Source organism: Pipistrellus kuhlii, unplaced genomic scaffold (genome assembly GCF_014108245.1).
Source record: "Pipistrellus kuhlii isolate mPipKuh1 unplaced genomic scaffold, mPipKuh1.p scaffold_m20_p_136, whole genome shotgun sequence".
Classification (NCBI taxonomy): domain Eukaryota; kingdom Metazoa; phylum Chordata; class Mammalia; order Chiroptera; family Vespertilionidae; genus Pipistrellus; species Pipistrellus kuhlii.
In genome coordinates, this window is record NW_023425445.1 from 272,274 (window position 1) to 296,858 (window position 24,585).

Consider the following 24,585-nt stretch of genomic DNA (forward strand, 5'->3'; position numbering starts at 1 on the left):
TGTGTCTGCCCCGCGGGCGGCGCGGCCTGGGCGCGGAGGGCGGGAGGGAGGGGCGCCAATGACCTCACCAGCCCCTCTCCGACCCCCCCCTCCTTTCCCTTTCAACTTTTCCAACTTTTCGGCCCGGGCCTCCTCGGAGCGGCGGCGGCGCGCGGCCCCGGCGGAATGGAAAAGGCGGCGGGAGGTGAGTCAGGATGTGTCAGGCCGCCTCCCCTGCCGCCTGCCCCCCGCGCCCGCCGCCGCGGGCCCCTATATAACCCCCTGGGCGCCGCTGCCAGCGCCGCACATGCCGCCCGGCCCGGCCCGGCCACTGACCCCGGGCCCGGCAGCGGACAGGCGCGGGTTCGAGGCCCCGGCTCCTTCCCTCTGCCCTGGGCAGCCCCGACCCGGCGGGGACATGAACAGTGAGTCTGTTCAAGCGGACGGGGAGGAGCGGAGGGGAGGGAGGGACCGCCGACGGGAGGGTGCGGAGCAGACAGACCCACAGACAGACAGACAGGCAGCGGGATGGGATGGGACGGGGCGGGAGCGGAGAGAGCGGGGAGGACGGAGGCTCCGGCCGGGACGGGCGGAGGGAGGAGGGATGGACAGACGGACGCCCCGAGGCGCGGAGACCTGGAGACGCACGGACGGACCCATGCAGGGAGGGGACCCCCGAGGGCCCAGGACTCCCGGGGAAACTGAGGCAGAGGCCCCGAGGAGAGGAGGTGAGAGCCAGGAGGAGGAGGAGGACGAGGAGGACGACGACGACAGAGGCAGGGGTGCAGACAGAAGCCGGAGCCGGATGGATGGACGGACGGACGGAGGGCGGCGGAGCGCCGGGGGCGGGCTGGGGGTGTGCGGCGGGACCGGGCGGCCGGGGGGCGCTGATTGGCTGCGGGAGCGGGGGGTGGGCCCGGGGGGGGGTCCCGCCCAGGTGAGCGGGCATCCCGGCCGCGCCGGCCCCGGGGGAGGGGGCGTCTCCCGGGGAGGAGGGGGGCCCGCGCCCCGGCCCGCGCGGAGCTCCCTCCGCGGCGCTCAGGGCGCCGGGTCCGGGCCCGGGAGGGGGCAGGTCCTGGCCTGTGCCGCCCCCTCACGCCCCGCCCCGGGGCCCAGATTCCGGCGTCCGGGGGCGGACGGGAGACGCCCGGCCCGTCTCCCCGCCCGGGGCCGCGTCTGCTCCGACGGGCGGGGCAGCCGGAGCCGGGGCGGGAGAGGGAGCAGCGGGAACCCGCCCGCCCGCGGCGCCGGCCCCGCGCCCTCCGCGCCCCCAACCCTCTCCAACCCCAGTCCCCCCCCTCCCTCCTCCGGCCTGACCCCCGCCCCCCGCCCGCAGGTGTGTGCTGCCTGGTCCTGGCCGCGCTGAGCCTCTGGCCGGACCGCGCCGCCGCGCCGGGGCCGCCGCCCGGGCCCCCGCGGGCCTCCCCGGACCCCCGCGCCGAGCTGGACGGCGCCGTCCTGCTGACGCGCTCCCTGCTGGCCGACACCCGGCAGCTGGCCGCGCAGCTGGTAGGAGCCAGACCGGGGGTCAGGGGGCGCGGACCGGGGAGGGGGTGCGGGGACCCCCAGGGCCGGGCAGGGGCGCCCCCTTATAGCCTTTCCCCCCTCCATGACCAGAGAGACAAATTCCCAGCCGACGGAGACCACAACCTGGACTCTCTGCCCACCTTGGCCATGAGCGCAGGCGCGCTGGGAGCCCTGCAGGTAGCGGCCGGGGAGAGGGAGGACCCCGTGTCTCCATCTCTGTCTGTCTGTCTGTCTGTCTCTCTCCATCTCCACCCTCCCCCCAGCCATCATTTCCCCAAGCCCAACCCCCTGGCTCCCTCCGTAGCCCCGTCCCCCTCCCCCTGCTTCCCCATCTCTCCCCGGGGAATGGGGGGGCATGGGCCCCCGGGCGCTCCTGACCCCTGACCCCGCACCCCTGTCCCCCAGCTCCCCGGCGTGCTGACGCGGCTGCGGGCCGACCTGACCCCTGACCCCGCTCTCCTGACCCCTGACCCCGCACCCCTGTCCCCCAGCTCCCCGGCGTGCTGACGCGGCTGCGGGCCGACCTGCTGTCCTACCTGAGGCACGTGCAGTGGCTGCGCCGGGCGGGCGGCCCGGCCCTGCGCACCCTGGAGCCGGAGCTGGGGGCCCTGCAGACCCGCCTGGACCGGCTGCTGCGGAGGCTGCAGCTCCTGGTAGGGCGCCCCTGCTCCGCGGCCCTCACCCTGCAGCCCCCCAAGACCCTGGGGCCTGAGACCCCCCACCCCCCGCAGGCCCAGACTCCCCCATCCTGCCTGGAAACGCTTAGGCTCACCCCCAACAGAGAGCGGGGAACTGGGGACCCCAGAGGTGATGGAGGCCCAGGGGGGAGACCCCGGCCCAAGACAGTGCATTCCAGATTCTGAACCCCAGAAACGGAGCCCCCAGCCCCCCGAGATTCCCAGGCCCCCGGGCGAGAGGCGCCGGCTGCCTTTGCAGCTGGACTCTGAGGTGGGAGACTGTGAGACCCCCAGGCCTCGCCCTGGCCGGTGTGGCTCAGTGGATAGAGCGTCGGCCTGCGGACTGAAGGGTCCCAGGTTCGATTCCGGTCAAGGGCATGGACCTTGGTTGCGGGCACATCCCCAGTGGGGGGTGTGCAGGAGGCAGCTGATTGATGATTCCCTCTCATCGATCTTTCTAACTCTCTATCCCTCTCTCTTCCTCTCTGCAAAAAAATCAATTTTTTAAAAATCCCAGAAAAAATAGACGCTGCCCCGAAGATAGAGACGCTCCGCAAATGCGCAGCCTGGACCCCCAATCTGCAAGCACCCCTCGCCGTCCCCCCTCCCCTGCTGCACCCCAGGCCTGTGGCTAACCCTCCGTCCTCTCCCAACAGATGGCCCGCCTGGCCCTGCCCCCGGCGCCCCCAGACCCGCCGGCGCCCCCCCTGGCCCCGCCGGCCTCAGCCTGGGGAAGCATCCGGGCGGCCCACGCCATCCTGGGGGGCCTGCACCTGACGCTGGACTGGGCCGTGCGGGGCCTGCTGCTGCTCAAGACGAGGCTGTGACCCGCTGACCCCGCCCCCTGACCCCTGACCCCACCGCGCCCTTCACCGCCAGACCTTATTTATTTTATTTATTTCGGGACTGGGGGCGTGGCAGCCAGAGGTCTCCTCCCCCCTGTACCCCCAATTTAGAGACAGTCCCTCCAGGGGACACCTGTGCCTTATTTATACTTATTTATTTTGGGGGGGTGGGCGGGACGCAGGTGGACTCAGGGGGTCCCCAGCGGAAGGGGCTCCGGGTCCCCATTCTTGGGTCCCTCCGTCTGGCCCCCCACTCCTCTGGGGCCTGAGAGGGGCATATGTTATTTATTATTAATAAACTATTCCTTTTTGCGACGGGGTGGGGAGGGAGGGAGGGAAGGGGGAGGCAGGCCTGGATTTTTGTACGAACGCGTGAGACGCCGTTGTGAGCTGGAGGAGGAATTAAACCTGTCACACACATCCGCTCGGAGGCTGTTTCTATGGGGTGGACGCCGGGGCCCCGGGAGGCGGGGGAGAGGGAGGGACCCTGAGTGGACAAGGCCAAGGTCAAGGCCTGGGAGGGGAGACCATCCGCGACCCTGAACCCTGAGGGGCAGGGTAATGGGAGACCCTGGCCGGGGGCGGGGGCTCAGTTGGTTGAGCATGGTCCCTGTGCACACAAAGGGCGCTGGTTGATTCCGGGTCAGGGCCCAGGCCCGGGTTGTGGGCTTGATCCCCAGTGGGGGCCGTGCAGGAGGCAGCCAATCGATGTTTCCCTCCCTCTCTCCCTCTCCCTTCCTCTCTAAAATCAACAAAAACTGCCCCAGCTGGTGTGGCTCAGTGGATAGAGCGTCGGCCTGCAGACTGAAGGGTCCTGGTTCAGTTCCCAGGTTGGGGGCTGGATCCCCAGTAGGATCCCCAGCTCGGGGCTGGGCCTCGGGGGCAGGGTTTGACTCTGACCCCCCCAGGGTCCTGATACACCCATTTTACAGGGGAGGGAAGTTGAGGCTGGGGTGCCTGTGGCTCAAGGTCATGCAGCTAGAGAGACCACGGCAGTTCTGCCACAGCTCTGGCTCATGGCAAAGGGCGGGTTCCTTTCCTTATCCTAAGAGGGAATATGCAAATTGACCATCACTCCGTCACAAAGACAGCTGCACCCACAGCTGAGGCCAGGTTCCCATAAGGAGCCTCAACGAGCAATCAGCAGGGACCTGAGGCTACGCCCTCCCCCGCCCCCATGGGGCTTGACCGGGGACTTCAGGCCTCGTCCCCTGCCCTGTGTCAGGCTGGGGACTTCAGGCTGCACCAGAGCCCCAGCACCAAGCCAGGGGACCTGGGGCCGTGCCCCCCACCAGGTGGGGCTTGACAGGGGACATCAGGCCACACCCGCATCCCGGCACCAGGATGGGGGACCTCAGGCCGCGCCCCCCACCCAGCAGGGCTGGACGGGGGACCTCAAGGAGCACCCCCCACCCCAGTCTGGGCTGAGGGACCCCCATGCCCCCCTATCCTAGTGCTGGGCCAGGGGATCTGAGACTATGCCCCCTGCCCAGCAGGGCTTGACAAGGGTGGGACTGGCTGGGTCTGGATCTAGCCCAATTCAGGGGGGCCAGCTGGGTCTGAGTATCATGCAATTTTGAGGTGCACGTGGGTGGGCAGAGACTTGATTCTCAGTCCCATGGTGAGCCCCGGACTCTGACAGGAGGAAGGTTTTCATATACATTTTACTAATTTTCTTTCATCTCCGACACTTCTATTATAGAGAAAGGGCAAATAGCAACGTTAAATTATTTCCTCTAATCAGTCCCCTTTTCATGTGCACGGATTTCGTGCACCGGGCCACTAGTAAGTCCACAGACCGCAACCGTGACCACAGACGCAGTGCATTCCCGATGGGGAGACCGAGGCTCTGTGGGCAGCCGGGTCTCACAGCGTCCAGAGCAGGGTCCGTGGTGAGCCCGACTCCCCTCTTATGAGCCAGAAACCCCTTGGTTGGCCGTGGCCGGTGTGGCTCAGTGGTTGGGCATCAGCCTATGAACCAGGAGGTCACAGTTCCATTCCTCCCACCTCGTCAGGGCTCAGGCCTCCCCGGGTTGCAGTCCATCCCCCGTGGGGGGCGTGCAGGAGGCAGCCGGTCCAAGATTCTCCCTCATCATGGATGTTTCTCGCTCTCCCTCTTCCTTCCTCTCTGACATCAATGCAAATATAAATATATATATATATATATATATATATTTTTTTCTTAAAGAAGCTCTTTGCTTAACTATCTGTTTGCAACATCACAGACAGGCCCTCCTGGGGGTTCCTATCTTGTGTCCAGGTGGCGTCTGGGCAGGGTCTCGGGGTGCACCCCACCTCCCCGCCCTCAGACCCAGTCTGCATGTACAGGCGGACCAGAGGAGCCGTGGCCGTGGCCGTGGCCGTGGCCGTGGCCGTGGCCGTGGCCGTGGCCGTGGGCGTGGCCGGGGAGATGTCCAGGAAGAGGCCTCAGAGGGTCCGATGAGGTCACAAAGGGCCTCCAGGGAAGGCTCCTCCCCCGGCCAGGCGGGGCGCCCCGAGGGCCAAGGCAGCCCCTCCCTCTGCGCCCCCTCTCTGCGGCCGCCATGAACAGGCTCTGGAACCTGTGGCGTGTGGAGCCCCCGCCGGGCCCCCCGATGTGGGTCCCCATCCTGGGCCAGCTGCAGAGGACCCTGCGCCAGGGCGACTACCCGCCCCTCCGCCCGCTGCCCATGTTCGAGAGTGACTTTGTCCAGGTCCCAGCCCCTGGGCCGGGGGTGGGGGGTCGGGGCCCCTGGGCTGGGGGGCCGGGGCCCTGGGCTGGGGGTCAGGGCCCCTGGGCTGGGGGGCCGGGGCAGCTGGTCTGGGGGGCAGGGCCCCTGGGCTGGGGGGGCCGGGGCAGCTGGTCTGGGGGGCAGGGCCCCTGGGCTGGGGGGGCCGGGGCAGCTGGTCTGGGGGGCAGGGCCCCTGGGCTGGGGGGCCGGGACCCTGGGCTGGGGGTGCAGGGCCCCTGGCTGGGGGGGCCGGGCAGCTGGTCTGGGAGGCAGGGCCCCTGGGCTGGGGGGCCGGGGCAGCTGGGCTGGGGGGCAGGGCCCCTGGGCTGGGGGGCCGGGGCAGCTGGGCTGGGGGCAGGGCCCCTGGGCTGGGGGGGGGCCGGGGCAAGCTGGTCTGGGGGGCAGGGCCCCTGGGCTGGGGGGCCGGGGCAGCTGGTCTGGGGGGCAGGGCCCCTGGGCTGGGGGGCCGGGGCAGCTGGGCTGGGGGGCAGGGCCCCTGGGCTGGGGGGGCCGGGGCAGCTGGGCTGGGGGCAGGGGCCCCTGGGCTGGGGGGGCCGGGGCAGCTGGTCTGGGGGGCAGGGCCCCTGGGCTGGGGTCCGGGGCAGCTGGGCTGGGGGGCAGGGCCCCTGGGCTGGGGGGCCGGGGCAGCTGGTCTGGGGGGCAGGGCCCCTGGGCTGGGGGGCCGGGGCAGCTGGTCTGGGGGGCAGGGCCCCTGGGCTGGGGGGCCGGGGCAGCTGGTCTGGGGGTGCCCGGGGGGGGGGGGCGCAGGGAGGACCGGCCCCAGCCCCCGCCCCGGCCCCCAGGTCACCAGCAGAGGGGCCCCGGTGTACGTGCACCACAGCAGCAACCACCTGACCATGGGCGTGGCCGCCTCCCTGCCCAGCGCCCCGCTGCCCGACCTCCTGCTCATCGCCCGGCCCTCGGAGGACAGGGACTGCCCCCACCTCCTTCTGTCCAGGTGCCCCCGGCCCAGCCCTGCCAGACCTCCCCCTCCCCACCTCCCTTCTCCTCTCCTCTCCTTTCTCCCCTTACCCCTTCTCCTGCTCCCCTTCCCCTCTACCTCCTCCCGCTCCCCTCTGCCTCCTCCCCTTCCCCTTGACCTCCTCCCCCTTCCCCTGGACCTCCTCCATCTCTCCCTCTACCTCCTCCCCTCCCCTCGGTCCTCACCCCTCCCCTCTAACCTTCCTCCCCCTCCCCTCGCACTCCTTCCCCCTTCCGCTTGGCCTCTCCTCCCCTCCCCTCTACCTCCTCCCCCCCTCAACCACTCGCCTCCCCTTCACCCCCTGACCTCCCCCCATGCTCCCCTCCAGCCTCCTCCCCCTTCCACTTGACCCCCACCCACCCCCTCTCTCCCCCTCCCACCTCCCTCCTCCTCCCCTCCCCCTTCCACCTTCCCTCCCCCCTCCCCTCTAGCCTCCTCCCCCTCCCCTCAACCTCCTCCCCTCCCCTCTGACTCCTCCCAACCCCCCCCCTCCCCTCTTTGCCTCCCCTCACCCTCACCTAACCCTCCCACCACCCCTCGCCTCCCCCTCCCCTCTCCTGCCCCACCTTCCTCTCCTTCCCCCACCTCCTGCCCCCCCACCTCCCCTCTCCTGCCTCCTGCACGCCCCCGTCCCCTCTCCTGCCCCCCACCGCCACTCGCCCTGCCCCCCCCTCCCCTCTCCTGCCCCCCCCTCCCCTCTCCTGCCCCCACCTCCCCTCTCCTGCCCCCACCTCCCCTCTCCTGCCCCCCCTCCCCTCTCCTGCCCCCACCTCCCCTCTCCTGCCCCCCTCTCCCTCACCCTCCTGCCCCCCTCCCCTCGTATTCCCCACCCTCCTTCTCCTGAAGACCCCCCACAGGGACTCCCCTCTCCTCCCCCACCTCCTCTCATCCATCCACCCTCCTACCTCTCCCCTGCTCCCCCCACCCTCCTCCCGCTCCCACTCCTGCCTCCTCCCCCCCCCTCTACCTCCTCCCGCTACCCTCTGCCTCCTCCCCCTTCCACTTGACACCTCCTCCCCCTTCCCCTGGACCTCCCTCCATCTCCTCCTCGACCTCCTCCCCCTCACCCTCCCACCTCCCTGCCCCCCTCCCTCTCTCCTCACTCCTCCCACCTCCCCCCCCACCTCCTCCTCCTGCCCACCCTCTCCTCTCTCTCCCCCCCTCCTCTCTGCCCCCCCTCCCCTCTCCTGCCCCCCCTCCCTGCTCTCCTGCCCCCACCTCCCCTCTCCTGCCCCCACCTCCTCTCTCCTGCCCCCCCTCCCCTCTCCCGCCCCAGGATGATCCCGCTGGCCCTGGTCCGCCTGTACGTGCACAACCAGCCGGCCCGCTGCCTGAAGCTGTGCCTGCTCACCGGCCGCTACTACTACCTGGAGCTGAACGCCCCCGACCGGGAGAAGGCCTTCCTGTTCCGCCGCTGGGTGCGCCTCATCAGCCTGCTGCGGGAGGCCCCCGCCCCCGGGGCGCCCGGGGCCCTGAGCACCCCGCCCTCCGAGCTGGCCCAGGCCACCCCGCCCGCCTCCACCTGGCAGCTCCAGGTGGGGCTGGGGGCCTGGGCTCCTGGGTCTGAGGGAGGAGGCTGGGGGCCTGGGCTCCTGGGTCTGAGGGAGGAGGCTGGGGCCTGGGCTCCTGGGTCTGAGGAAGGAGGGCTGGGGGCCTGGGCTCCTGGGTCTGAGGGAGGAGGCTGGGGGCCTGGGCTCCTGGGTCTGAGGGAGGAGGGCTGGGGGCCTGGGCTCCTGGGTCTGAGGGAGGAGGGGCTGGGGGCCTGGGCTCCTGGGTCTGAGGGAGGAGGGCTGGGGCCTGGGCTCCTGGGTCTGAGGGAGGAGGGCTGGGGGCCTGGGCTCCTGGGTCTGAGGGAGGAGGGCTGGGGGCCTGGGCTCCTGGGTCTGAGGGGGGGGGGGCTGGGGGCCTGGGCTCCTGGGTCTGAGGGAGGAGGGCTGGGGCCTGGGCTCCTGGGTCTGAGGGAGGAGGGCTGGGGGCCTGGGCTCCTGGGTCTGAGGGAGGAGGCTGGGGGCCTGGGCTCCTGGGTCTGAGGGAGGGGGGGGCCTGGAGGCTCAGTCCCGGCACTGAGGGGCTGTGGAGCCAGGAATCGGTGGCCCCCTGACCGCGCCCCCCCCCCCTTGGCCCACAGGACCAGCCCCACAGCAGACGCTCCGGTGAGCAGCGCTGCATCCCTCGGGTTTCCGCATCCACCTTCTCCTCCCCGCGCCCGGCGGGGCTGGCGGAGGGTGGGTGGGAGGTGGGGTGGAGGTCTGGGGGTGAGGGGTGGGGGTTCCTGCGCTCCGGGCCCTGGCCCAGCCCTCCCGCGGCCCCTCCGCAGCAGGCACCCCGGCCCAGGCCTCCCTCCCGTCTCTCCGCAGCCACGGCCGCGGGTCCCCGCAAGATGCTGGCGGCCCCGAAGCAGAAGGCCCAGGCGCGCAGGCCCGGGCCGGACCGCGGGGCGCTGCGCCCCGAACCCTCCGCGGCCGCCCCGCCCAGCCGGGGCCCATTCCGGTCCCGGGCGGTGGGCGACTCGGTGCCTCTGGTCTGGTCGCAGCTGGAGGCTCTGGGCTCGGGGAAGAGAGGCGGGGAGAAGAAGTAGGCCTGGGGTCCGGGGGCCACGGGGTGGGGGGGTGGAGAGGAGGGGGACGCCGCTGAGTCCCACCCCCTGTGCCCGCAGGTCCCACCCGGACCCCGGCCACGGCTCTCAGACCACACCCTCCTCTGGTGAGCACCTCCTCCCCTCGCCTCCGAGAATGCACCCCGAAATTCCGGTCCTTTCCCAGGGCTCAGGCTGCTCTCCCTGCCCTCCCCGCCCCCCCAGCGCCCCCACTGACCGGCCGGGAACCCTCCGCCCCAGCGAGGCCCAGCGTCACCATCAGGACCATCTTCAGCATCTTTTCCAGATCCTTCAGCCCATCGCTGTCCTCCTCCCAGGCACCTATTCACGGGGGGCCAGGACCCCACTCTTAGATCTGAGGGAGGAGAGACTGGGGGCCTGGGTCTGAGGGAGGAGGGGCTGGGGGCCTGGGTGTGAGGGAGGAGGGGCTGGACTCCTGGGTGTGAGGGAGGAGGGCTGGGGGCCTGGGTGTGAGGGAGGAGGGCTGGGGGCCTGGGTGTGAGGGAGGAGGGCTGGGGACCTGGGTGTGAGGGAGGAGGGGCTGGGGGCCTGGGTCTGAGGGAGGAGGGCTGGGGACCTGGGTGTGAGGGATGAGGGCTGGACTCCTGGGTGTGAGGGAGGAGGGGCTGGACTCCTAGGTGTGAGGGAGGAGGGGCTGGACTCCTGGGCTCCTGGGTCTGAGGGAGGAGGGGCTGGGGCCTGGTCTGTGTCTGAGCGGCTGCAGCCCTGAGCCCGTCTCCCTCTCCTCCTTCTGTCTCCAGGGATGCTCAGCGGACAGGGCGGCCATGCCTGGCGGTTTGGCTGAGGCCCCTCCATGCTGCCTCTCGCACGGCCCTGAGGCCTCCCTGCTGGTCTCCTACAAGCAGCTGTACGTGCAAGAGACCCTGGGAGGCCTGGCAGATCCCGACTCCTGCTCCCTCGGCCCTGCCGCCTACCCGCCCGGCTCCTACCCGCCTGCCGGCCCCGCCTCTGGCCCCAGGCAGGATGGCCAGCCCAGGCCCCCGCGCCCCGTGCAGACACCGCGGCCCCCGCCCGCCCAGAGGGCCCCCCTCAAGCGCCCCCAGAAGGCCCCGGCGAAGAAGACCCCGGTTGTGGCCTCCGCCCCCCGGAAGGCCCCAGCCCCTCCGCAGACCCCACGGGTCCCCGCCGCTCCCCAGAAGACCTCGTCCGCTCCTGTCCTCTGCCCGGAACCCCTGTCCCTGCCGACCCCATCGTCCCAGGCGCTGACGCCCCGCACCCGCTACCGGACGGCCTGGGACTCCGCGGCCTCGGGCGCGGGGCCCGCGGGCAGCCAGCCCTCGGGGAAGACGGAGCCCCTGATGCTGGTGGGCGCGCAGGAGGCCGAGGTCCCGGAGGTGCGGGCCCTGGACGGCCTGAGGGGCAGGGGGCAGGTGGAGGACCGGGTCCGCAGCTGCAGGGAGGAGCGGCGGGTGGACCTGCCCGGCTTCCAGTCCCAGGCCACGGGGCAGCGGGGGGAGTGGGTGAGGTCGCAGCAGCTGGCCGTGGACGGGGCCCCGGGGCCCAGACCGATGGGGCTGCCGTCCTGGCTGTTGATGTCCCAGGTGTCTGCGGGGTCAGCCCGGGGCCCGGAGTCCCTGGGCCGCAGACGGGTGTCCATGGCGGAGGGATCCCCGGGGGGTGTTCGGGGAGCCCCGACAGCGCCCCGGGTGGGCTCCTGGGTGGAGGGGGGCGTGGGTCTGTGGGTGGAGGAGACGCGGAGGGCGCAGGCGTCGGAGGCGGAGCCCGAGAAGCTGCCCTGGGCCCAGAGGGGCCCTTTCGCGCTGGACCCCCGCGCCCCGAGCACCCCCAGGAGCTCCAAGGTGGACAGAGTCTCGGAGGCCCCCATCCCCCTGCCCGCGACGAGGTGGGAGGACCTGGTGCCGCCGTCGCCCACCGTGCTGACCCCCATCTCACAGATGGAGGCGGCCAGGGCGCCCCTGAAGCTCAACAGAGACGCTGTGGGGACCCAGGAGGGGGGGTCGGGCCAGGGCCCCGTGGCCAAGGCGGGGCTGCCCCCGGAGACGGGCGTGCCCAAGCTCCTGGAACTGGAGAAGATGGGGAGCGTGGCCGGCTGGATGCGGCAGAGCAAGGAGAGCCCGCAGGTCCTCAGGCCCTGGCCCAGGCATGTGGGGAGGAAGGACGGGGAGGGGGGAGGGGGGGACTCTGAGCAAGGTGACATGGGTAAGCTTAGGGCGCATGGGAGGCAGGGACTCGCGCTGCATCCCTTGCAAACAGGACGCCCAGCCCTGACCAGTGTGGCTCAATGGATAGAGCGTCGGCCTGCAGACTGAAGGGTCCCGGGTTCGATTCTGGTCAAGGGCATGTACCTTGGTTGGGGGAGAGACCTGGGAGGGGCGCGGGGCGGCGGTGGGAGCTCGGATTCCGGCTCAGGCCTGCCTGTTCTCCATTCACTGTGCTTACTGAGTGCCTCCTGCCCTCTCCCCAGCAGGCACTGAGCCCAGCGCCTCCCGTCGCAGGATCCCAGATGCCACTCAATCCCTACGTGGTCCAGAGTGATCGAGTGTGGCCAGGTAGCCCCCCGACACCCCCAAACCCGCCTTTCCCCCCTTGGCGCCGGACCCACCCGCGCGCTTGGCTCTTCCCGGCAGGCCCCAGGCGCAGTGCGCTCGACTCCAAGAATCCGGAGGCTGGCCAGGCCGAGCGGAGGGCCTCGGGGCTGCCGTAGAGAACAGAGTTATTTATACATTTATATATTGGGGGGCGGGGGGCGGGCCGGGGGGACATCCCGAGGGGTGGCCCAGCTTCAAGGAGATTAAAAGCCTGCGTCCGAGCCGAATCCGGTTTGGCTCAGTGGATGGAGCGTCAGCCTGCGTACTGAAGGGTCCCGGGTTCGATTCCGATCAAGGGCATGTACCTTGGTTGCGGGCACATCCCCGGTGGGGGTGTGTGCCGGAGGCGGCTGATGGATGATTCTCTCTCATCGATGTTTCTAACTCTCTGTCCCTCTCCCTTCCACTCTGTAAAAAATGAATAAAGTGTATTTAAAAATAAAATAAAAGTCTGAGCCTGAGACGCGGCAAAAGTCGGGAGCCTGGAGCCTGTGTGCACACGGGTCCCTGGTGCTGGGCTGGAGGCGGGGCGGGAGGGAGGGCGCGTGTCCACGCGGCGCAGCTGCTCCCATTGGCTGGGGCTCCGGAGTCTCAGCCAATAGGGCGGAGCCGCGGTGTGCCTGGGCTGGGACCCTCGAGACTCCGAAACGAGGGGCGTCGCGGACGCAACCAGAGGCGTCAGGCGACCGCTCAGTCTAGTGAGGACAGGACGGGGGAGCCGGGGGGACCGGGGCTGGGTTTCGGGGTGAGGGGGGCGCCAGAAGTTATGTGCGATTCGAAGCAAGGGGCTCCCCCTCGGCCCCACGAAGCCCCTCCTCTTCGCAGGAGCATGTTCGACTCGGACAAGCCCAAAGCGCGAAGGCCCACGCCGCCCTTCGACCCGCGCTTCCCCAACCAGAACCAGACCCGCAACTGCTACCAGAACTTCCTGGGTGAGCACTGGGGGCAGGGGAGGGCAGCGGGGAGGCGGGGGGGGGCAGGAACGGGGCGCACCCCAACTCCTGAGGACGCGTGAGGGGCCCCGACTCCCGTTGGGAGGGGAGACCGTTGGGTGGGGGGCGGAGCGAGCCCGGCTCGAGGGGGCGGGACTACCGGTTAGGGGCGGGGCTTGGCCGGGTGGGCGGAGCCAAGGAGGCAGAAGGAAAGGAGGGTGAGGCCGGGTTGTGAGTGGGCGGGGCCTATGATGGAGGCGTGGCTGAGTCGCGTGGGGGCGGGGCCATGGAGCTGGGGCCTGGCAGGGAGGGGTGGGGCCGGATCTTGGAGAGGCGTGGCCTATCCTGGAGGCACGTGACCAAGTGGTGGCCAGGGCGGAGTAGAGATTGGGTGTGGCAGGGAGGGGGCGTGGCCTATCCTGGAGGCACGTGACCAGGTGGCCAGGGCGGAGTAGAGATTGGGTGTGGCAGGGAGGGGGCGTGGCCTATCCTGGAGGCACGTGACCAAGTGGTGGCCAGGGCGGAGTAGAGATTGGGTGTGGCAGGGAGGGGGCGGGGCCTGGTTCTGAGAGGATGTGGCCGGCTGTGGGGCGGGGCTTGGGGCGGAGCTGGTAGGGACAGAGGGTGGAGAAGGGGGCCCTGTCCTGGGGTGAAAAGAGATGCCTTTATCAATAAAGAATTTTTTTTTTAAAAAAAGAAGGGATCTGGTGGGGAGGAGGAGGGACCTGGTCAGGAGGGGCGGGGACCTGCTGGTGTGGCTCAGATGGTTGAGCATCAACCTCTGAACCAGGGGGTCACGGTTCCATTCCGGGTCACGGCACAGGCCTGGTTGTGGGTTCATCCCCAGTAGGGGGCGTTCAGGCAGCAGCCAATCAATGATTTTATTTTCTTTTTTTTTTTTAAAGTATTTTGTTATTGCCCTGGCCGGTTTGGCTCAGTGGATAGAGCGGAGACAGATGGACTGAAGGGTCCCAGGTTCGATTCTGGCCAAGGGCACATGCCCTGGTTGCGGGCTCGATCCTCAGTGGGGAGCGGGCAGGAGGCAGCCGGTCAGTGGTTCTCTCTCATCGTTGATGTTTCTGTCTCTCTCCCCCTCTCCCTTCCTCTCTGAAATAAAATATATATATATTTCAGAGAGAAAGGGAGGGAGAGACAGAAACATCAAGGATGAGAGAGAATCACTGATTCACTCCTGCACCATTGGAGACAGAGCCTGCACCCCAGCCTGTGCCCTGACCAGGAATCCAACCGTGACCTCCCGGTTCATAGGTCGATGGTCAGCCACTGAGCCACCGTGGCCGGACAGCATGGTTTTCTTTCATCACTGATGTTTCTATCGGGCTCTCCCTTCCTCTCTGAAATCAATTATTTATATATATTATAAATCAATTATATATATATATATATATATATATAGAGAGAGAGAGAGAGAGAGAGAGAGAGAGAGAGAGAGGGGGGGGAGAGAGGGAGAGAGGGAGAGTGCCAAAACCGGTGTGGCTCAGTGGTAGAGCGTCGGTCTGCGGACTGAAAGGTCCCAGGTTCGATTCCGGTCAAGGGCATGTACCTTGGTTGCGGGCACATCCCCGATGGGAGGTATGCAGGAGGCAGCTGGTCGATGTTTCTCTCTCATCGACGTTTCTAGCTCTCTATCCCTCTCTCCTCCTCTCTGTAAAAAGTCAATAAAATATATATTTTTAAAAAATATTGAGAGAGAGTGAGAGAGAGAGAGAGAGAGAGAGAGAGTGTGTGTGTGTGTGTGTGTGTGTGTGTGTGTGTGTGTGTGTCTGGTCGGCAAGGGGCCAGACCAGGTCAGGAGGGGCGGGAGCTTGGCGCGGTCGCACCCCCGCACCCACCGCCCGCCTCGCCCCCCTCCCCGCAGACTTCCACCGCTGCGTGCAGAAGATGAACCGCCGCGGGAAGAGCACGCAGCCCTGCGAGTACTACTACCACGTGTTCCACTCGCTGTGCCCCAGCAGCTGGGTGAGCGGCGGGGCTGGGGCGGCGGGGCGGGGCTGGGGGCGGCGGGGCGGGGCTGGGGCCGGCGGGGCTGGGGGCCGGCGGGGCTGGGGGCCGGCGGGGCTGGGGGCGGCGGGGCTGGGGGCCGGCGGGGCGGGGCTGGGGGCGGCGGGGCGGGGCTGGGGGCGGCGGGGCGGGGCTGGGGGCCGGCGGGGCGCGGGGCTGGGGGCCGGCGGGGCGCGGGGCTGGGGGCTGGGGGCGGGGCTGGGGCCGGAGGGGCGGGGCTGGCGGGGCGGGCCTGGGCCCGGCGGGGGCGGGGCTGGGGGCCGGCGGGGGCGGGGCTGGCGGGGCGGGCCTGGGCCCGGCGGGGGCGGGGCTGGGGGCCGGCGGGGGCGGGGCTAGCGGGGCGGGCCTGGGGCCGGAGGGGGCGGGGCTGGGGGCGGCTGGGCGGGCCTGGGGCCGGCGGGGCGGGGCTGGCGCGGCGGGGCGGGGCTGGGGGCGGGGCTGGGGGCCTGCGGGGGCGGGGCTGGGGGCGGCGGGGCGGGCCTGGGGCCGGCGGGGGCGGGGCTGGGGGCGGCGGGGCGGGCCTGGGCCCGGCGGGGGCGGGAGCTGAGCCGCCCTGCCCGCCCTCAGGTGCAGCGCTGGACCGAGCAGATCCAAGACGGCACCTTCGCGGGGAAAATCTGACCGGCTGCCCGCCGGCTCCTCCGGGGGCCCGGCCAGTGGCCCGTCCCTTCGTCTCCCGGAGACCGGGCGGCCCCCACCCGGGCCTGAGCCACAAATAAAGCCGTGCTGTTGTCGCCGGTCCTTCCTTCCTTCCGTCCGTCCGCTCACTGCGCGGCCTGCCCCTCGGGGCTGGGGTGAAGGGGGGACCGGCAGATCTCTGGGGTGGAAGCGAACCCGCCGCCCCCACCTGCTCCCCCGCAGCAGCCGCCAGCTTTCCCGATGCAACACTCGCCCACCAGCTGCTCCCGCCTCTCAGCCGCCACACCTTCCCGGCACCTGCACCCCAAATCCTCCTCAGCATCTTCTCCTCTTACCTGGACAGCCTCCCGGCTCCCCAGGCTTTCTGCCCTCTGCCCCAGGCCACCCGCCTCAGGCCCACCCAGCGCTAAGAATCCCATCCCCCCCCACACACACACACACCCCAAACCTTTCCCGGCTCCCCTGCCCCCGCGTGACTCCACTGCCCCCCCCATGTCCATCCCATCCCATCCCCGCAGGTGAGCCCTCCCCACAGGCTCCTCCCGCTGCGGCCTGGTCCCTCCCGCCCTCTCCGGACCTCACTCCGCTCCTCCCGCAGAGCCCTGCAGACTGAGCTCCAGGGCGCTCAGACGCCCCACCTGAATTACTTTTAAAAGGTATTTTTATTGTTTTCAGAGAGGGTGAGAGAGAGACATCAGTGATGAGAGGGAACCATGGATCGGCTGCCTCCTGCACGCTCCACACTGGGAATCGAGCCCACAACCCAGGCATGTGCCCTGGCCAGGAACTGAACCGTGACCCCCCCGGAGCCAGCCGGCCGGGCCCCCTGAATTGTTCTTTGCTTCCCACAGCCAGGCTCAGCTGACAATGCGGAGATTCCCCGACTTAGACACCCCCTCCCATGTCACCTCCGGCCCCTTCACCCCCCGCCCCAGGCGGAGGGGGACCCTGGCGGGACTGGGCGTGGCCCTGCCCGGCGCCCGCAGCCCTGCCCGCCAGCCCCGGCCCCAGCAGGGGATCCTGGAATCGCAGTTTCTGCCCAGAGCGGTCACCTCCTCAGAGGCCCTTCAGCCCCAGCGCTCAGAGGAGGCTGCTGCTAGTCACACACCCTCCGGGGTGACCCCGGACAGGCCTGCCCACCTGCACCCTCACTCCCCAGCTGTCACCGAGATGGGCCAGCCCCATGGTCCCAGAGACAACGGGCCGGGCCGGCTGGGTCAGCTCAGGGCAGAGCCAGCTCCGTCCCACCCCCTCACCCCCTCACCCCCTCCATGCCCTCAGCACCCCACCTGGGCACACCTCAGTGTGCCATCTCCCAGATGCCCTTCCCCAAGACCTTGGCCCCCAGGGATTCTCTCTGGGACCAGGACGGGGGAGGCAGGAGGACGTGGCCGCCCGGGAGGGGCCTCCTGGGGCCTCGGCCTCAGGAGCTGGCGGCGGGGCCACGTGGTCAGGGCAGCTCTGAGTCAGGGGCCGGGTGCGCGGTCTGAGCGCCGTGAGGTCACCCAGGTGGCGGCCGAGCGCAGGGCAGACACCTGTGCACCCAGCCCGGCTCCGGGCCAGAGCACCAGCCTCCGGCGCACTCGGCCCCTGAGCCACTGCCCCTCCCAGTCCCCTTCCTTCACCCCCCCTCCATCCCTCCATCACCTCTGGGACATTTTAATTAATCAGTTTTAAAGTGATGTACTTTAAAAAGATATTTAAAACAATTTTATTGACTTCAGAGAGGCAGGGAGAGGGAGAAACATCACCGTTGAGAGAGATCGGCTGCCTCCTGCACGCCTCACCCCGAGGCTCCAGCCCACAACCCGGGCAGGTGCCCTGACTGGGAGCCGAACTCTGACTCCTGGTTCAGAGGTCAACGCTCAGCCACTGAGCCCCGCCGCCAGGCTGAGCTAAGATGTGCTGCTCTCACGTGAATGTTTCTCTCTTCCCCCCTCCCTTCCTCTCTGAAAATCAATAAAAAATGTTAAAAACATTAAATGTTTCACCTGCTCAGGGGCGGAGGGGGGAGGGTTTGGGGCATCCTCTTGCAGGGCCTGTGGGGTCTCCATCCAGACAGACAATGGGAGGCACTCAGCATGTGTGGCCCCAAACCGCATGCGATGGCGGAAGTCACCTGGCCGCAGCCCCAGGAGGACTGGCCCCTTCGACACGCCCCTCCCTCTGGGCGTGGGCTACCAGCTTCCCGGGGACCCCCAGATCCTGCCAGCGCAGGGGAGCGGACCTGAACTCCCCACACTTCTAACCTCTGTTGGACACCGTGTGCCCAGGGGCCACACCAGCGGTGCGACCTGGGTAATCCCGGCCGGGCCGTCATGTCCCGGAGACCGGCCCCGGGTGCAGGCGGCAGGCGGTGGCTGTCCGCTGCACTGCAGGTCCCTCCCGAGATCAGATCCCTCCGGCCGGTGGGAGGTCTCCAGAGAGGTTTCGGCCCCAGCTGAGGGGGTGCTACTGACATCTAGTGGGCGGAGGCCAGAAGCGTGCCCTCCGGCTGGGAGGGGGGCCCCCGGGAGCATGCTTTCTCAGAGGGATTCCCAGGGGAATGGCCGGTTCACACCCCGAACTCAGGGCCCAAAGCCTGGGCTGCCGCCTCTGGCCTGGCCCCCCGGCCGGGCTGAGGGCCGCCTGCGCCCTCCTGATGGACACACCCTCAAGGCAGAGATAAACAGGAGGAGCTCCCACGGGTGAAGCTTGTAAGAAGGTTTTAATAAAATAAAAAGTTCAAGTGCTTCCAATCCCCCAACAAACATACCCCGTTCCGGTGTGGGGGAGGGGAGGCGCCCCACACCCCAGTAGCACCAGGGATAGCACCATGAGAAAGATGAGGTCACACCGGCCTCCCTGAGACCCGCGGGGGCGGCGAGGGCGGACCCCCGCCTCGCCCCACCTCAGTCAGTCACAAAGCTGAGCAGACCCACCCCCCGCGTGGGCCAGTCCCCCTCCTCCAGAGGCTGGGCTTCTGGGGAGCCGCCAGGGGTGCCCCCACCCCTATGGCTTTGCTCCCTGGGCAGGAGGAGGGGGCGGGCGGGCATGGCATCGGCAGTCCTGAGGCTGGGGCGGGGGCAGCAATGGCCAGGGCTCCCTGCTGGGGTTGGGGTGGCTCAGGGGTCAGCAGTCACAAAGGGTCAGGGGTCCGATCCCTGGGGGGTGTCCAACGCAACCGCACCCCCTGGGGTCAGAGCTGTGCTGGGGTCAAGGGTCAGGGGCCTCTCAGAGGCCCGAGCGCCCCTTCTGGAGATCAGCGAGTCCCGAGACCCGGGCCCCTCAGGGCCCGTCGCCGTTGACGTCCAGGTCGATGGAGCCGTGGCTGACCACCAGCCGCAGGCGCTTGGGTGGGGAGAAGGGGGCAAAGGCCAGGGCCTGCTTGGGGACGGGGAGGGGGCCTGGGGGCCTGGCGGGGGCGGGGCTGGGCGAGGAGGTGGGGGGCGGGGCTGGGACCACGCGGCTCAGGTCCACGCGCAACACGTAAGGCAGCCCGTACCGCCGGGCCCAGTGCCAGTCCTGCCGGGGCGTCCAGCGGGTGCGGGGGGCAGGGCCCAGGGCCACCAGGGCCTCCGCCTGCAGGCGGCAGTGGGGGCCGCAGCCCCCCCACCGGTGCAGGGACACGCGGGCAGCGCGGAGAACAGGGGGTGCGGGGGCCCGCCGGGCCGGGGGGCGCCTGCGCCTCCGGGGGCGCACCCAGAGCTGGGGCTGCGGCAGCCACTGGACCCAGAGGGGCGCAGCGTCGGAGCCGGCGCCGCAGGGCAGGGGGTGCAGAGGCTGGCAGGCAGCTGTGGAGGCGGGGGAGGGAGAGACAGGGTGACCCTGTGAGCCGGCCCGGGGGAGGGGAGGAGGGGGGAGGGGAGGAGGGGGAAGGGGGAGGAGAGGAGGAGAGAGAAGGGAGGTCCGGGTCAGGCCACACCCCACCCCACCCCCCACCGGGCCGCCCAGGAACAGGACAGGAGGGCAGGGGGGTCTGTTGGAGACGGGCCGGCAGGAGGGGGCTGCCCCGTGCTCACCGCAGAACGGGTTCTGGCGCAGCGGCGACGAGTGGGCGCAGGCCCAGGGGCTGAGCCGGCCGCCCAGGCTCTGCAGCAGCCGCCGCTTGGTCTCGCGGAGCTGGTACTTGTCCAGCGGCTGCGGCGGGAGGGGCTTCCCGGGCCTCAGGCGGAAGGCTCCTTCCCCTCTCCTGCGGGGCAGAGGCCTTGAGGCTGAGCTTCCGGCTCCGGGCTCCCCGCTTCCCCCGCCGGCCCGGCCCCCCGCCCCGCCCCGCCCCGCCCCGGCCCGCACACCTCTCGCAGGTGTAGCATTCACAGTGCTCGTTCTTTTCGCCAAAGAAGCCTTCACCGTAGAAGCAGGTCACCTCGTCCCCGGGCTCGATGTCCCGCAGCACCTTCACGCAGGCCGCGTTCCCATCTGCGGGCACAAACTGGGGGCCAGGCCGCTCAGCGCCCTGGCCCGCGGGCCCCCTGGTCCCCAGGGTCCTCCCCTGGCACAGACAGGGGCCAGGAGCCCGCGGCAATCTCTGACATTCCTCCCCTCCCGCGGGAGGAGGCTCTGACCCCCGGGCTGTGCTCAGGCCCCGGGCCCTCCCACACACCGGCCCTCCCACACACCCGCCCCCTCGCTCCCTGCCAGCCTGCACCCTGCGGCCACCCGCTTCCTGGAAGCCACCCCACAGCCCCTACCTGCCCGCTCCTGCCCCCAGGGGCCTGTCTGTCTGTCCACCACCCACCCCCCTCCAGACTGTCCAGGTCTTTTGGATCCCTGAGACCTGCCCCCCCTCCCCCCAATCACCTCTCACTCAGGACAAACCAGGTCGCACACCAGCGTCCCCGTGCGGCCCAGCCTCCAGCCGCCCCCAGTCCTTATTCACAGAGTGGGCGCTCCCAGCAGGCAGACCCGAGCTCACCCAGAACAGACCGGAGTCGCCTCACTCGCCACACACACCCTGACCTTCCCATGACGTGTCCTGTCTGGGACACCCTAACCTGCCCCCGTTTTCCTGAAACCTGGACCACCCCGCTCCCGGGCCCCAGGCGGCTTCGGACTGGGCCCCATGTCACGCACCCCGAAACCTATGTATAACTGCGGGGGGCCTGCAGAATCAGAGCAACACTGCCAACACCACGCCTGTGCCCCGCGCACCTGCCCCTCACAGCCTGCGAGGAGGCACGCTCTCACTGGCCCATCTCAGAAAAATCAACCTCAAACCCAGCTCTGACGCCGGCACCTGGGACCCCCCACAATGCCTCGGGGCTCCTGCAGGGGCCCAGGCTTGGCAGGGAGCCCCCCAGGGGCTGTCTCCCCTCCACTCCCCACTCCCCTGGGCTCCACTGGAACAGCAGCCACGAACCCCGCCCCACCCCCAACCTCCTCCCCTGTGCAGGGGCCCCTCCCACACGCCCCCCACCCCCAAACTGGCCCGGCCCCCAGCGCAGCGCAGAGGGAAGGACACCGCCAGCAGGTGGCAGCCCTTGTCCCAAGGTGACTCCAGCCAAAGGCCCCCTCCCCCATCCAGAACCGGCTTTGGGGAGACAGTGGACAGTCTGGGGCGATTCACAGACCAGAAAAGCCCTCCCCCCTCACTCCCCGCTGCCCGTTCCGCCCGGCGGGCCCCAGCTCTCACCTTGCAGTTGGGTTTGCAGTCTGCAGACAGCGGGGTGCGGGCGCAGGGGGGAGAGCAGAGACTGTGAACGGAGCCGGGAAAGGGGGCGTCCCCCAGGCCCCGCCCCGCAGGCCCCGCCCCGCGCGCACCGTGGTTGATGAAGGCGGCGGGCCCGAGCCACAGCTGGGCGCTGCGCTTGCGCGTGGAGTACATGATGCTGAAGTCGTTCTCGCCGGCCCGGAGCAGCCCCTCGTCCGCCTCGCGCAGCTCCGCGATGCAGCCCACCAGCAGCTCCAGCTTCTCGTTCTTCTTCCTGCCGAGAGGCCGGCTGTGGGCGCCGTCTCCCCGACCTGGGCCGGGCCAGGCCGCCCGCAGGCAGCCGCCTCCTAATCTTTCACCTGCGGGTGGGGCGGGGCTTCCCGGCCCTACCGCCCACGTGGGCGATATCCTGCATCTGCTCCCGCTCCCCTCGCTCCTCCAGACCCCCCTCCCTCCCTCCCTCCTCAACCCCCTACCCCCATCCTGCCTGGGGCAGCCGGTCCTTCTGCCTGGCCTCAAGGCCCCGCCAGCCACTGACAGCCGGTCTCCACCGGACCCTCATCCCTGGGGTTCCAGCTTAAGCAGGGCTCCCCTGGACACCCCCAATTCCTTGGCTCCTGAAGCTCGAGGCAGCTGTGGCCAGTGTCTGCCTGTCCACTCTGCCACCATCTACCTTCCGCTAGGATGAGCGAGCGGGCAGGGCCCCCTCCCCCCCACCTGCTCCACCAGCTCCCGCCTGCCCCGCAGCACCTGCTGTGCGCCAGGGCCCAGGGCTGGCCCCCCAGCCGGGCTGTGGGGCTCAGGACCGACCGGGCCCGGCCCCTCCTCCTCTCCCGGGAGACCTCCTGTCGCTCCGCCCTCTTACCAAGCCCGCGTGGACACGATCTTGGCTCCGTTCCTCTCCATGGAGTAGCGGGTGCAGGGCAGGATGGTAAAGCCGCTCTCAGGCAGGAAGGCGCGGAGGTAGCGAAAGATCTGGGGGAGGTGAGGGGGTGGGCAGGGTGAGGTGGCGGGGCAGGGCCGTCCTCGGCGCCCCCTCTCTCCTGGGCTCTAGTCCCCGTTCTGCCACTGACTCGCTGAGTGGTGGTGGTGGTGGTGGGGGACTCACGCCCCCTCCTCGGGGGCCTCAGTTTCCCCATCTGTCAAATGAAGAGGTCAGACGCCGTCTCAGAGGGCCCGCCGGCTCTCCTCTCCTAGGGGTGCTCTGAGCCCCCGTCTCAGGAGGACCCCCAGAGCTAGGAAGTCGGGGGGAGTCGCCCCCTGCGGGCTGTGCTGCGCGGAGGGGCGCAGTGCCCGGCGGTGGGGGGGCTCCGAGGTGAGGGGCGCGCACACACACGGGTGGGTGAGTGAGCGGGGGAAGGAAGGGCGCCCTCACGTGGGTCTTGAGGGCAGCCTCCTGCCGCGGGCCCCGGCTCTGGAAGTAGTGGGCCATCCAGCCTCCCAGCGTCAGGGCCCGGTATGCAGCCTCCAGGTCCCGCTGCCTCAGGAAGGCCTCCAGCGCTGAGCGCAGGTGGTGCTGTCGCCGCAGGGGGGGCACAGGGCTGGGGGAGAGGGCATGCCTGGGTCCCAGGGCCTTGGCCTACTCCCTCCGGGCCTTCCCGGGCCCGCCCCCACCCGCGCCGGGGGGAGGGGGCGCAGCGGAGGCGGGGGAGGGGGCCCGGCCCGCCGTCCGCCCCGCCCGGCGGCCTCACCTGACGTTCATCTTATGCGTGCGGAAGCCCAGGTAGGGGTCCAGCACCAGGCTGGTGGCCAGGTCGTCGTTCTCGCACAGCTCCCGCGCGGTCACTCTGTCTGGGCCCATGGTGCCGCACACACCATGCTGCCGCGGCCGGGGCGCGGGGAGGGCCTGCGCTGGCGCCGGGCCGCTGCGGCGCCCGTCCGGACCCTCATCTGCACGTCGGGGGAGAAGAAGAGCAGCTCAGCTCAGCGCCGGCCCCGGTGCAACAAGTGCGCCTGCCAGGGGGGGCGCCCCCAAAACGAGGGACGGTCCCCTTCACCGGCAGCTCCTTCGCACGCTCCGGAGCGCAGACACAAAGGCCCCGCCACGCACACACACGCACGCACGCACCCGCACTCACATGCACACACACACATGCACACGCACACACACGGAAGGCTGAGCATGATGGGACTGCAAGGCTGAGGGGACCCTGAAGGCTTACAGCCCTGCAGGAGCTGGGAGTCATGAGGCTCACCCCGCCTCTGGCCCTCCCCGAGGGCAGGGGACCCCCCCCTCCACCCACAGTCCCCACCTCCCTCCCCAGCAGCCCAGGGAGCCGCAGGAGGCCCTGGGTGAAGCCCCAGGCGGCCTGCAGGGGGGTGGGGGGGGAGGCGGAGGAGGGATCCCAGCACCTGCTCCCTCTCCAAGGATTCCATTCTGGGGGAAGAGGGGGGGCTCAGAGGACAAAGCGGGGGCGGGGGGTGCGGAGAGAAAAGGCAGGGCACAGGGAGGCAGAGGAGGAGCGAGAAGGGGGTTTGCGATCCGAAACAAAACATGACCCCTGACCCCGTCCGCGGGAGGCCTGCGGGGCACCCACCCCGCGGGGCTGCGGGGAGGCGGCGAGGAAGGGCGCGCGGAGCGGCGGGCGGGCGGGCGCGCGCGGGAAGGGGGTCAGCGCGGAGGGCGCGGGCCGGGCGGAAGCTGCGGGGCGGCGGCGCGGGGGGAAGGCGGGGGAAGACAGGTACGGGCGGGGCCGGGAGGACAGCCGGCGGGATACCTGGGGCGCGGGGAGAGAAGGCGGAGAAGGGCGTGGGGTCAGGGAGGGTCCCGGGAGGAGCTGGGGGCCTTGGAGAAGCAGCGAGGCGGCGGGCGTCCTGGGGATCCCGGAGGAGCGTGGGGAGCCCCGGGGACGGAGCCTGGGGGCCCCCGGCAGGCAGGCAGGCAGGGAGGGTCCGGGGAGGAATTGGGGAAGCGGGCGGGCGGCTCCCGGGACCTGGGCCGGCGGGGAGCGTGCAGGGCAGGGCCTGGGGCGTGGGGGAGCCCCGGGAAGGCACGGGGCGCGGGAGGGGCCTGGCGAGGAGGCACCGGGACGGCTGCGCCGAGCCCCGCGGGGCGCTCACTGAGGCGCTGTGCACGCGGGACCGGGCCGGGCGGGGGGACAGTCGGGGCCGGGGGCGCCCGGGAGCCAAGGCGGCGCGGGGCGGGGGCCGAGAGGGAGCTCAGACGTCGGACCCCGCGCCGCCCCTCACCCGCTTCTCCTCCTCCGCCTCCGCCTCTGGCGCTCGCGCCGCCGCCGCCACTACCTCCCACTGCCTCTTCAGCGAGCCTCAGGCTCGGTCGCCGCGCCTCCCGTCTGCCCCGCCGGGCCCGCCCCGCCGCGGCCGCCGCGGCCTGCCATTGGCTGCGGCCGCCGCCCACTCTGCAGTTGCCGAGGCAATTTCGCGCCTCTCCCATTGGTCGAGCCGCGCTCTGGCCTCTCCGCCCGCCCCCACAAAAACCCCGTCAGTGCCCCCACCAAAACCCCGCCACGCCCCGC

General features: G+C 70.3%; 4 protein-coding genes across 4 annotated transcripts; 3 read left to right on the plus strand and 1 right to left on the minus strand.

The window, feature by feature from the left end:
• Window positions 1–283: 283 nt before the first annotated feature.
• IL11 (interleukin 11) lies at window positions 284–3,341 on the plus strand. Its single transcript, XM_036436415.2, has 5 exons — window positions 284–404; window positions 1,316–1,488; window positions 1,597–1,683; window positions 1,998–2,159; window positions 2,840–3,341. Exons 1-5 carry the CDS (start codon window positions 287–289, stop codon window positions 3,008–3,010), a joined length of 711 nt encoding a protein of 236 aa, XP_036292308.2. The 5' UTR covers window positions 284–286; the 3' UTR covers window positions 3,011–3,341.
• A 2,230-nt stretch (window positions 3,342–5,571) lies between these two features.
• Window positions 5,572–12,003, plus strand: GARIN5B (golgi associated RAB2 interactor family member 5B). Its single transcript, XM_036436429.1, has 10 exons — window positions 5,572–5,721; window positions 6,543–6,697; window positions 7,998–8,256; window positions 8,850–8,874; window positions 9,079–9,295; window positions 9,378–9,424; window positions 9,522–9,634; window positions 10,079–11,439; window positions 11,730–11,848; window positions 11,927–12,003. The coding sequence occupies exons 1-10, from the start codon at window positions 5,572–5,574 to the stop codon at window positions 12,001–12,003; spliced, it is 2,523 nt and encodes an 840-aa protein (XP_036292322.1).
• A 490-nt stretch (window positions 12,004–12,493) lies between these two features.
• On the plus strand, window positions 12,494–15,590 carry LOC118718057 (cytochrome c oxidase subunit 6B2). Its single transcript, XM_036436420.2, has 3 exons — window positions 12,494–12,819; window positions 14,699–14,799; window positions 15,409–15,590. The coding sequence occupies exons 1-3, from the start codon at window positions 12,654–12,656 to the stop codon at window positions 15,460–15,462; spliced, it is 321 nt and encodes a 106-aa protein (XP_036292313.1). The 5' UTR covers window positions 12,494–12,653; the 3' UTR covers window positions 15,463–15,590.
• Window positions 15,591–18,168: 2,578 nt separating this feature from the next.
• KMT5C (lysine methyltransferase 5C) lies at window positions 18,169–24,438 on the minus strand. The gene is made up of 9 exons (XM_036436408.2): window positions 24,299–24,438; window positions 22,801–22,999; window positions 22,485–22,650; window positions 21,975–22,084; window positions 21,220–21,383; window positions 21,092–21,111; window positions 19,755–19,891; window positions 19,482–19,651; window positions 18,169–19,253 (listed from the first exon to the last, which is right to left on the minus strand). The coding sequence occupies exons 2-9, from the start codon at window positions 22,908–22,910 to the stop codon at window positions 18,748–18,750; spliced, it is 1,383 nt and encodes a 460-aa protein (XP_036292301.1). The 5' UTR covers window positions 22,911–22,999; window positions 24,299–24,438; the 3' UTR covers window positions 18,169–18,747.
• Window positions 24,439–24,585: the final 147 nt, after the last annotated feature.